Source organism: Corylus avellana, chromosome ca2 (genome assembly GCF_901000735.1).
Source record: "Corylus avellana chromosome ca2, CavTom2PMs-1.0".
Lineage (NCBI taxonomy): Eukaryota > Viridiplantae > Streptophyta > Magnoliopsida > Fagales > Betulaceae > Corylus > Corylus avellana.
This window is the reverse complement of record NC_081542.1, coordinates 33,781,243-33,793,475: the sequence shown is the minus strand read 5'-3', so window position 1 is coordinate 33,793,475 and position 12,233 is coordinate 33,781,243. Positions and strand designations below refer to the sequence as shown.

Below are 12,233 nucleotides of genomic sequence, written 5' to 3'. Positions count from 1 at the left end.
ACCCTTTACATTTTGGGAAAACTACATTTTGCCCCCATGAACTATAACGTCTTGACATTTCCTCCCCATGAACTGCCAACTGTACTACTTTGCTCTCATGAACTACCATTTTGTGCCCAAAACCTCATTCCGTCAATCAAAATCGTTAACTCAGCCGGTCAAAGTGACAATGCGTTGTAGTTTATAGGAACAAAGTGACAATGCGTTGTAGTTCATAGGGGTAAAGTGAAGCAAAGTGACGGGTTAACCATCTGAGTTAACGGCTTTGACTAACAGAAGGGAGTTTGGGACACAAAATGGTAGTTCATGAGGGCAAAGTAGTATAGTTGGCAGTTTATAAGGAGAAAGTGCAAAGACATTATAGTTTATGGGGACAAAAAGTAGTTTCACCTTACATTTTTATACCAAAACACTTGGTAATAAAAATGAATTATACATAAGATTTTTGTACACCGAATGAAGCTAATTTATAAAACTTAACATACTCCATGCAACCCCAAGAGTATACCAATTGTGAACCTTGTAATCTCCCTCCCTCACCCACTAGAGCAAAGCCTCCAAGCCCCCAAAAGCTCACCCACCAACAACAGCATCACACAGTCTCTGCGGCCATCACTTTGACACTTTGTAGTAATTGCTAGGGGAGGCGATGGTTTTTAAGAGGCTTTTCAGTATTTGCCACCTCCTAAATGAGGGTAATTTGGGAAACCAATAAATGTTTAACTCTCGAGACGAGGGTAAAACCTTTTAGATACTACTTTTTACTTTATGATTATAATACGGTACAAAGCTTATAGTTGTTTTTATTGTTTGTGAGTTTTTGTGTTAATTTAAGTTGTTTATTAATGTTTTTGCTAATAATTCCCAATTGAAATGAACTTTACTCTATCATTCCAAATCCATAATCAAGTGGTCAAATATTTTTACAACACACATTAAAATTAATGTTTATATACTAATGTGTGTTATGCATTTCGTCATATACTGCTAAATATAAATATCTCGATCTAATTATTTTAAAGTAAATTAGCAAATAAAACTTTTTAACCTACATTTACGTGCCCTTGATCCAAAATTTAAGAGAAATGTTTCATATATTTATGTCTAATTAATTAAAATCTAAATTTTACAAGAGAGAGAGAGGTAGACAGAGATATAATTAATTAGAGTGATTAAGAAAAGTGAATAATCCAACATGCAAATAGAGCAGAAATGGAATAATCATTAAATTATGTACAACCAACCAACCAACCAACCAAATGGAATTCCCTATCTTAAAGCTAAAAAATTAATTAATGCATATATTTTTTTAAAATTATTTACTAGTAATATCATTTTGGAGGGGGTTGGTTGCTGTGGGAAGCCAAGGAATGGATGGAATCCGCAAGCTTATTGATGGCATCCACAAGCCCACTCACGCCTTGCCTGCTTATCTCCGTCTTAGACTCCTCTATCTTCAGCCTTCTCTCATGCAAACTCAGAAGCTCTCTGTGCCGCCTCTCTTCTCTCTCCTCGCTCGCCTGGAGGGCTTCTGCTATGATGGAAGCGCTTCTGGATATGGCGCTGCCCACTTCATGCGAGATGCTTGCATTTGTATTTCCGCCGCCGCCGCCACCGCCGGTTCCCTCTTCCCCGCTTCCGCTTCCTCTTCTCCTCCTCTTCGCCGGTGAGTCTGAATGCTCACTCGTTTCAAAATCTGAGCTATCACGCATCTCCAAATCATATATGGAACCAAATCAAACCAATCAATACTAACTGAAAATTATGACACCAAAGCCATCAATAAATGTCACTTTTTTTCTTTTTTTTTTCTTCAAATCTTAATCATAAATGCTTGCTTCCGGCATGACATTTGGAGCATCTCAGTTGCTCAAGTACCCATTGGAGTAAAATGCACATTTTCTTAATCAAATAACTGAACAAATAAATAAATAAACTTACGAAGAATAAGGCTGTGGTGAAGAAATATTCGTCAGAGGTTCAGCATGAAATTTTACATTCTGACCATGAAGGTCCAGTAGAATACCTAAATTAGCGAAACTCTTTGTCACCATTCTTGGCATCCGAGGTCGGGAATGAAAGTTTTGGGAAGGATTTTTTCTCAAAACTAACCCATGAACAATTCTCATGTACCAAAATTGAGGATTTTTTTTTTTTTTTCGTGAAAATGTCATCAGTTTACCCAAGAACAATGCAGTGCCAAAAACTGCTTAATAAAAAAGAAAGTGAAGCTTTTGCTTAATAATATTTACAATATTGCTGATGCTTATTGCTTAATCTACTATCCTAACACCCATATTATCAAAAAAATGGTGCTGGAAATTGAAAATGCATAAACGAAATGGAGCTTTATGATTCATAGAGAGAGAGGGAGAGGGAGAGCACCTACTGTGGGCATTGGCTGAGAATAAGTGAGAGCAGCTGGAAGAGGCTGCGCCGCCAGTGGTGGTGGAGATGGTAGTGGTAATGGCGGAGCTGGAGCAGCAGAGATGTGATGCTGCAAAAGAGGAGGTAATGAAGGCTGACCAATGCTACTAACAAAAACACTGTTGGGATTGGAAGAAGCTGCAGAAACAAGCCTCTGATGAGTTACTCCCTTCCTCTCCACCACATCCACCAAAGCATCATATATCTGAGGCGACATATTGGTGGGCAGATTCCTCTCTTTCCTCTCATTCCTCTCAATCTTCCAATAAGACCCTCCTGCCTTCTCCTCAGCCATCTTCCTCTCGTAGTCCCTCACTTTCTTGTAATCCCTCATAAGGTTATCCCACTTGTCATTGCATTGGTTTTGGCTCCTCAGACACTCTTTTCTCCAACAATAATCTTCCACCCATTTCCATCTTGGCTCTCCAGATTTGTTCCTCCCTTCACTGTCCCCACTTCTTTTCATTCTTCTCTCGTCATCCATCTTCTTTGCCTCAATCAGAATCATTGTCTCATTGGGTGTCCAGTTCCCTTTCCTGTAGTCCCTCATTATACTATTTCCTCCAGGATCAGCCATCACCACCAAGATGCATGCAAGAGAGAGACAGAGAGAGAGAAAAGTAGTGGCTATCTATCTATCTATAAGCTATGTATCTAAAACAGATGGAGGAAGAGGGGCAGCATGGTGGGGGTAAAATTTGTTATCTGTGTTTTTTGCTCTTCTTTTTGGAGGCTTGATTTGATGTGGGAGTTCAAACTAGTCAAGATCAATAAGGTTGCTAATTTAGGTAAAAGACAATTAATGGGTACACCTAAACATGTATCAGTGGGTTCCAAAAATATGGCTCAGCAAAAGATGAGTCTAAATACAAATATAGGTCATATTATTTGATTTCCATGGTTTTGTTGGGGTTGTGAAGGGTTAGCAAGCAAGCACATGATAATGATAACAAGATTGAGAGAAGCACACAAACATCAGGTGCCTGTTTTCACCATCTTTCCTACTCTCCTTTTCCTTGAAATTTTCAACCTTTTTGGAGCTTTAGGTTCGATTTGCACCACTCCCCTCAGAAATCTTCAAAGTTTAAAGCCCAAATCTAAATCTACTTATTCAAACCACTGCTCCCCACAGAGTGAGTAAAACTGAGACACACAGAAAGAGAGAGAGAGGGAGAGAGAGAGAGAGAGCCATCAAGCGTACCATTATAAGAAAAGGCCAAGCAAATCCATTCAAACTGACAGATCAACAAACCCCGAAAAATTTCTGAGAGAGAGAGAGAGAGAGAGAGAGAGAGAGATTGGGAGAGAAAAAGATCATGTGTTGCATGCAGTAGAGTGTGTGAGAGCATGACTACCACTACCCCTACACATGTGGTCTAGCCTGCAATCATCACACCCGTTTGAATTTGCAAGTTTCATCATGAGTTGAAGTTTTTGTGAGCCACTCCCAAAGAGTTGCCTCCTTTGATATTGAACTCAGTTGCACCTGATGCGAACAAAATAGCACAACAACAACATCTCACTTCCACCATTTTCACGAGGCCTTTTGTGTAGTCTGGTTTTAATTTCTGTAGCACATAATCGCTGACACAAGATGTGTAACACTACGTCACATTTTGAAAACATGTGAGCCCTACATAAAGTCAGTTGTTTGTAACCACATTTATGAGAGTTGAGTTCTACATTATTGATCTTTTATAAATGTTTTTAAGAAAGTTTTAAATTAATTAATCATTTTAAGGTAGAGAATGTGCAAAGGTTGAGAGCGTTTTTGTCTTTTTTTTTTTTTAATAATTACAAATAGTATTAAAACCTAACCCGGAAGAGACATCATGGATTTAAGGAGAGAAATCGTAATACTTCGATTTCATATTGAGAACATGAATAGCCTACATAAAATAAATAGTTTATATTGAGCATTTGGCATACGCACTAAAAGACTGTCCTTTTTTTTTTGTCTCCAATACTGTCTTCTTTTTTTTTGTCCAGTAGAATAGTTTTTCTAAATAGTAGTGAATTAAATAGATAAATTCTTGAAATTTGTATTAAAAAAATAATAGCTAAAATAGAAAAAAAAATTATATATTTTCAGTGGCTAAAATAACTGTCATTATTCAAAATACTTTTAACACTCATAAATACTAAGTCTCACGTTATTTAAAACTCGGGTAAACCGACCTTCTGATCTGATTTGCAGTATTTGGGGTTGTCATTATTTTCTTTGTTTACTTTTTTTTTTTGTTTTAACCAAATTACTCAAGTGCCCAATCTGTAGAATCATTCCTGAGCATGCACAATTTTGTAGCTTGCTTCTAAAGTCATTTATTTATTTATTAATGACTGGTCCACTATTATTTCAACACCTAATTCTTTCCCTAGGTTTATAGAGCCCCCTATCCTACACACATAATACAATCATCAGATAAATTTCCACCACGAGTTAATTTACTGAAAATTAAGTAGGAGAGTCAAACTTATGACTCAATTATGTATCCTTCCTAGTGTAAGGCTTTTTCTATACCTCAGTTTTATAGGGCCTGCCTTCTTCTGTCAAAGAACAGAGAACACAACAAAAGGGTCTAAGATCTAGAAACCATATAGAGCAGACTAAGGCTCTGTAAGGTGTTTGCAGGGCAATTTTAATGCAATACAAAGGCATGTCCTTTAAAGGACTTACATTTTCTTTACACTTAGTTTGACTAGGCTAGAATTCCGACTAAGTAGGAAGAGGTGAGAATGAATAATGCTAAATGTAAGACTTACGGTTTTTTTTTTTTAATTTTTTTTTAAAATTGATATGACTTCTAAAATTATCATTGAATTAAGATTAAATAGCGATTTATCACATGTATCTCATTTGTTACGCCATGATTCATGTTAGCACCCAATATAAATGTTAAAGTTAATAGTTTTCTCTCTAATGCTATAAATCCAAAAAAAAATTATGTTGACGAAGAAGATGATTTTTGTTTATAGAGTTTGGTCTTTTGTTTTGCTTTTTCTTAAAATTGAAGTGACTTTTAAAATTATTATTGAATTAAGATTCAATAGTGATTTACCACATGTGTCTTATTTGTCACGCCACAGTTCATGTCAGCACCCAATATCAATGTCAAAGTTAACAATTTTCTCTCTAATGCTACAAATCCAAAAAAATATGATGAAGAATAATATGATTTTTGTTTATGGAGTTTGGTCTTTTTTCTATATATGACTTAACGCTTAACGATATAACATTAATATAAGGTTCTAATATAGACACTAACGTGTCAATTGAAACATACGAACCTAAAGACCATATTATTGAAATCACATAAAAACCTAAGGGCCAGATAATATTTTTCCCTTTATTTTTAGAATAATCCTACAAATATTCTTGAAATTAAATTTTTACCCCCCTAATTTTGTTTTTGTTTTTTTTTTTTTTTTTAAATTTCATCCTCTTTTGCATTTCATTTTAAAATAGAGGGATTTAAGCAAAATAGTGAGATAAAGGTGTCTTAATTTTAAAAATGAGGATAATATCGTCCTAAATTTTATAAGATTTTACCCATTTTCCTACAAAATACACAAAATGTGTATATATTTCAGGAAGTGCATAATTTTAGAATTAATTAGCGAACAATAATATGACCTTGCTTTCACAAACCATTGACCAACATTAATCATTAGTGTGGAAGGTTAAGTTGATACAGCTCTGTACAGGATTTGTGTGCGAAGCAGCATATACTTGCTTGAAGAAGATCAAGGAGATGAAATCTTCATTAAAAGGCTAAACAGCAGGAGTGAGGAGTGAGGACCCCTAATCATTTGATTTACCCTCAATAATATTTAATTACTGACCTTTTCCATACAAAAATGAGGGTCTTCTGGAAAGGGGGGGTGTGTGTGTGTGTGGAGGGGGCAGTTTTGTCTTTTCAGAGAAATACAGATGTCAAATTCGCCTTTTGAGGGAAAGGACATTTAAAGCCTGGATGCCACGTAAGCAATCCTTTTTTTTTTCAAAAAAAAAAAAAAAACAACTATGCCAGCTTGGACATGAGGGTGGTGGGGGCCCGGGGTTACTAGTTTGACCAAAGGGTTGAACCAGAGAGGACAGCTCTGATGGGCCCATGAAAGCCCCGACTAGTCTCTTTCGTTCTTAGTTTTTGGAGTCTAGCCTGAACTTTTAGGGTACAAAAAAATGAAGGCTAATGTCGTCATTTCATGTGCTACTCTTTCTCTCTCTCTTCTCTTCTCTTTCTCTCAATTGGTCAGTGAATTCATAGTTGGCCCCTACTTGGCAGAAAATGAATTTGGACTGTGGTTAAAGCTGGGAGACGACGACGTGTGAGATGTCCCCATCCGACATGATACCCATATATCCTCAGCTGTTCCATTAAATAAAACTCTTCATGTTTATTACGTCATAAAAAAAAAAAAAAAACACAAGAACATGAATTTAGGAGGCTTTTGGGCTGTAGCTCTTCCGGTATAAGGGTGATGGGTCTTCTATTTTTTTTTTAAAAAAATTATTATTATTACTATTATTTTATATTCACTAGAATCACATATAAAGAAAAGGAGAGAATGTAATCCAAACGAGAGTCATGCGTGTAATACAAACAACTAGTGTAATACAAACTAGGGCTGTAAACGAGCCGGCCCGCTTGTGAACCCATTCGATACCCGTCCAATTAAAGCTAGCTTGAAATCGAGCCCGACACTATTCTAACCCGCTCGCTATTATAGAAATCCGCTCGATTAGCAAATGATACATTCCCGGCTCACCTGACTAAACTCGGCGAGGGTTCGTGAACTCGACCCATTTAAGACTCGATCCAACCGACTATCTCGACTCGTTTGGGGCTTGTGAGCTAGACCCGAATAACAATCGAATAGCCCGGTTCGTTTTAGGGCTCGTGAGCCCTAAACCCTAAATCCTAAACTCTACGTATTATCATTAGATACATCATGATGTGATTCGTGTAATCTCAAATTAAGCTATTAGTATTGTTGGGAATAAATTTTCCTTACAAGCCCATCGAATCTTGGGCCTCAAGGCCAATGACAAGCTCATAGAGCTATTAATTAAATAGCAGGAGGTATAATCCAGGTGGGGTTCTATGAAAGAATCTGGGTAAAGAAGTCCTATTAAAAGTCTTAATTCGAGTAAGAGCCTAAGTCCAATTCTAGCTCTTAGTGTTGGGATTATGCCTTGAATCTCAATGATTATATATATGTGTGTGTGTGTGTGTTGATATTCAAATGTCTGTTATGAATATAAATGTTATATTCACTAATTAAAATGAATTGAGCATATAGCATATAAAATGTCTTTTACATGCTTATTATCAGGTTTATTATATTTGTTATGCATGTAAAAGGTCCTATGATTACATTGAATATGGATATGAGTGTGAGTAACATGGTTATCACACAAGGTCATAGTCCATAGTCCTTGTATCCTTAAAATATAAGGTTCGCAGTCAGCAAATGGAATTGGACATTCCATTTTGAATAAGACTGTTACACATCGAATTTTTGTGATCTACCTTGATCAAGCGAAGCGGTGACTTCAAGATTGATGTGTAGTGTGCTGAGACCTAAGGTACTGAACATACCAAAGAGTTGTCTTTTCATAAAGATACTGCATATTGAGAATATACAATAAACTCCTTAGAGACTATTTAGACCTAGATTTTAAATCTTGAGAAGTTTGTGAAGATGTGAAGTATTGATTATTTAGATGTATTGTAGAGTGAGACCTATCGTCGGTCAATAGAACTCACTACGTCGGGTAATCACATCTAACGTTGTGGGAACACCAACTTCAAGAGGGAATCCAAATCATTTGTTAGTAAACAAACATACAAGAAATTTTGATAAGTGTCAAATATTGCATACTTTGATCACTTTATTTACATTAGTTAATCCTTTAGTTGTGTCGTTATTTAATATTTTGTGTTAGTTTTGTGTTTTTAATGTTTTGTAGGTCAATAAAGAAAAATTACAGCTTTAAAGGGAAAAATGCAAAGTTTGGAAGAAAGCATACTTTGAGAAGACCTAGATGATGTGGTTAAGTCTAACCAAATCCAAGAACATGTTAAATCGGATTAAAGATCAGATTGGATTAAAGATCAGATTGGATAAAATTTCAGATTTGATTCAAATTTAGATTCTGCACATGTCTCAGTATTTTGACCATAACTTTCTGCTCAAATATTGAATTGAAGTGATTCAAATGGAATTGGAAAGATAACTCAAAATACTACAATTCAGTGTGAGATAGGATTTTCCTAATTTGGATGGTTACTATGCCAAAATCGCCCTGCAATTAAAGGACATAAATTTGGACGAATCCTATTCCGATATCAAACTTCTATTTTGACTGGGAGACAGACCTCTGAATTATCTAAGTTTACTTGGACTTCTAGGACTTCCTTAAGCCTATAAATAGACTTCTTTGCATTCAAGAAAGATATAGAATTTCAGAGAGCAAAATTCTACAGTTTTTCTATTTTTAGTTTAGGTTTTCTTTAGATTTAAGTTTTATTTTTATGTGGAGCTAAATTCCCAACTAAGATTGGGGATGAAACCTCACCGATGAAGAACATCAATACTTTCATGTAAGTCTTTATTTATATGATTTTATTGTGTTTAATATTTCAATTGTTTTACTTTTTTTCAATGTGTGAAGTGATTCTTGGATATCTTTTGTGATTCAAGGATACACTTGATAATTTAAGATAATTTCACATAATTGATTGCTTGATTTTATTTGCCTAAATAATTTGATATCCCTTGTGATTTGTTTTATGGATACATTTGGTGTTTCAATTAAGATTGGATATCTTTTGTGATTTACGGATACATTTGATGATTTAATTTATATTGGATTTCTCTTGTGATTTGTGCAATGAATGGATACATGGGATGATTTTGATTAATTGTTTGAAGCATAGTAAAACATATCTAAGATTTTAATTATGAGAACTTCAGATTAATATTGATAAACATGAAAGTATGTTGTTATGATTCGGTGAGTGTGGATTCCCAAACCTTAGTATTTTATCTCTTAGTTTATTTTAATTAGTTTATGTTTGTCTTTTAATACCAAAATTCAAAACCCTTTTGGAACTAGGTTAGGATTTAATTAGTTTAGATTTAAATTGTTCTTTAAAAAATACAATTCTCTGTGGGTTCGACTTCGCACTTACAATCTATTATATTGCAAACGATTCGTGCACATGCAAGTATTAAAATTTGCACAACAAGTTTTTGGCGCCGTTGCCGGGGAATTGTTTAATTTTTGAAATCAATTTATTTCTATATTAGTTTTATTCTTCTACTAGTTATAATTAGGATTTTATTTTTTTGCAATTTGTTTTGTTTTATTCATGTTAGTAATAATAATCACAAAAAAAAAGAAGAAAGATTTTTCTTGTTTTTGTTTTGTTTTGTTTTTTTGGCTTGTTTTATAGTTCTGCCGCATCTTCACTCAAGTGCGATTGAGCGCACATCACAACAAAGGCTGCAATTGTAGCAGTTCCGTAGATCTTTGCCAAAAATTTATTTTTGGTCATTTTTGTGAGTTTTTAAATTTTAGTTTTTTTAAAATATATATATATATATAAAATTTGGTTAATGCTTTATGTGCTAAAAAGTGAAGGGGAAGCATGAATTTTCATTTTAATGATTTTAATGCATCTCCTAGTTATAGGACACCAGCTCGTACTAACTACCCTTAAAATTTTTACACACATGAGCCATGTTCATACTGCTCAAATCCTTATCATAGTTCTAGTAATTGTCCACACTGGGGACAAGTTTCTGATTTTTCATATGAGCAAATGAACACTAATATCTCCACCCCGGAGTTTGAATCAAATTCCAATTTTTACACCCTGGGATGGAATAATTAATCTGATTTCAGGCAACAGGAAATTATGCTCACCAATTCGATGAATCGCACTATTCAGAATATCCGCAATTCGATCACCAAGCTCAACCACCTGCAGATCAATCCATTACTCAAATGCCACAGCCTGCACCACAATCATCACTGGAAGACATGATAAAAGCATTCATGTAATCAATGGATAAGAACATACAAGAGATAAAGCATGATATGAAGAATACTAACATGAGCAATAATCAAGCTATACAAGAGCTCAAGAATTCCAACTCCCAAGCCATACAAGACATACAAGAACTTAAGTAGGCCATGACCAAGATATAAGGACAGATCGGTTATTTAGTTGCTGACTTCAACAGAATAGAGGAAGAAGAGCTTCAAAGTCAGCTGATAGTTGAAAGGCACTACATGATTGATGAAGATGATTCCGAAAATTCTTATCATGAGCATGCCCAAGTCACCATCACACTAGAGAGAGGAAATTGTGGATAACAAAGAGGAGAAAGAGAAAGAGGAGCAAATTGAGCACCCTGAGCAAGTTGAGCACCCTGAGAATAGTGAGCCCCCAACGGATCCTAATCTGCCCAGTGATATGGAAGTGAGTACTAAAGCTCCTGCCTGCATTACTGTCCCTCTTGAGACACATCAAGAATCCAAAGCTTCAACGCTTGAATGTCTCAAAGAGCCATCTTATGTCAAGATACTCAAGGACTTGCGCACACAAGCACACAAACACACAAATCTAGGAACCACTTTCCTAAGAAGATCCTTCAAAGCAAGAAATCCTATATAAGATGGCGAAATATCCTTCCAAAGGGCTATGAAGTTTTGAAGAAGAAGGGGTGGAAGGGATTGGTTGGACATCCGCATGATAAGGGGAAGCCCTGTAAAGTTTTCTCCTCCAGTTTATTTTCTGCACTTCACTCCACAAATTCTTTCTTTCCCTTTTCATTATATTGCATTTCTTTTTATTTGTTTTTGTTTCTAACATCAATTGATCTTTTGATTTGTGAAAAAAATATTGTTGTTAGTTTTTGTTGACATGTGTTTTGATGTTTAAGTTTGGGGGACGCCCTAACCTTGTTCACACTTAGATTTCCTTACTTCCGATAATGTATTTCTATACTACACATTGAGGGCAATGTGCAATTCAAGTTTGGGGTATGGAAAAACACTTTGTCTATTTATTTTTGTTCTTATTTGTTTATTTTTATTTGTCTTTTTGTGTTAAAAAATTTGACAAAAAAATAAAATAAAATTGTGCTATGTTTTTGTCAAGATTGAGTTAAACTGTGACTATGGTTTGCATTTAATTGGATTGCTTAAAGGGTTGAACACATCATTATGTCATTAGGAGTTTGAGTCCCTTGACTTATTTTTGGGTAGAAGAGATTTCACTTGTTTTGAGATAAATTTTTATGAGCACATTAGCATGTTTTCTGTGAGGTATGATGTTTGAGCTTAAGCTTGTTCTCTTTGAGATTTGTTGGATGACCTATTGATGAATAACCATTGGCTTACAAGATATATATATATATATATAAAGGGAAAAATAAAAGAAAAATCATGTTGAGTTTTTCATTGAGTAACCGGACCTTTTGCCTCGTTAAGCATTGAGTGTTCATGTCAAAAGTTGTGAAGTTCAGTGTTGATTTAAGATATGGCTAGTCTGGTTTCGTAGCCTTTTTGACCTAAATTAAAAAGCCTTTTGGGATGTTTTACATCTAGTGCCCTAAAGCCACCTAGCTTGGGAGTCATTGACCTAACACTTGTTACATGGGTCAATTAGAAAACTTAAGGGAGTTAGACATTGCAGAACCTGTAAAAATAAAAAATAAAAAATATGCATATCTTGACTTGGTTGTTTCATTTGTTAGGGATTCTTACAAATTTTATGGAACTTGTCTTG

The 12,233-nt window shown here is 35.1% G+C and overlaps 1 protein-coding gene across 2 annotated transcripts; it reads right to left on the bottom strand.

The window, feature by feature from the left end:
• Positions 1 to 1,184: 1,184 nt before the first annotated feature.
• Positions 1,185 to 3,950, bottom strand: LOC132171542 (trihelix transcription factor ASR3-like). 2 transcript variants are annotated; one of them, XM_059582884.1, is made up of 2 exons: positions 2,386 to 3,950; positions 1,185 to 1,696 (listed from the first exon to the last, which is right to left on the bottom strand). In XM_059582884.1, exons 1-2 carry the CDS (start codon positions 3,002 to 3,004, stop codon positions 1,332 to 1,334), a joined length of 984 nt encoding a protein of 327 aa, XP_059438867.1. In that variant the 5' UTR covers positions 3,005 to 3,950; the 3' UTR covers positions 1,185 to 1,331. The 2 variants fall into 2 exon arrangements, with proteins under 2 accessions (XP_059438867.1, XP_059438866.1); XM_059582883.1 differs by having other exon boundaries at positions 1,185 to 1,712; positions 2,390 to 3,950.
• Between the last annotated feature and the right edge of the window lie 8,283 nt (positions 3,951 to 12,233).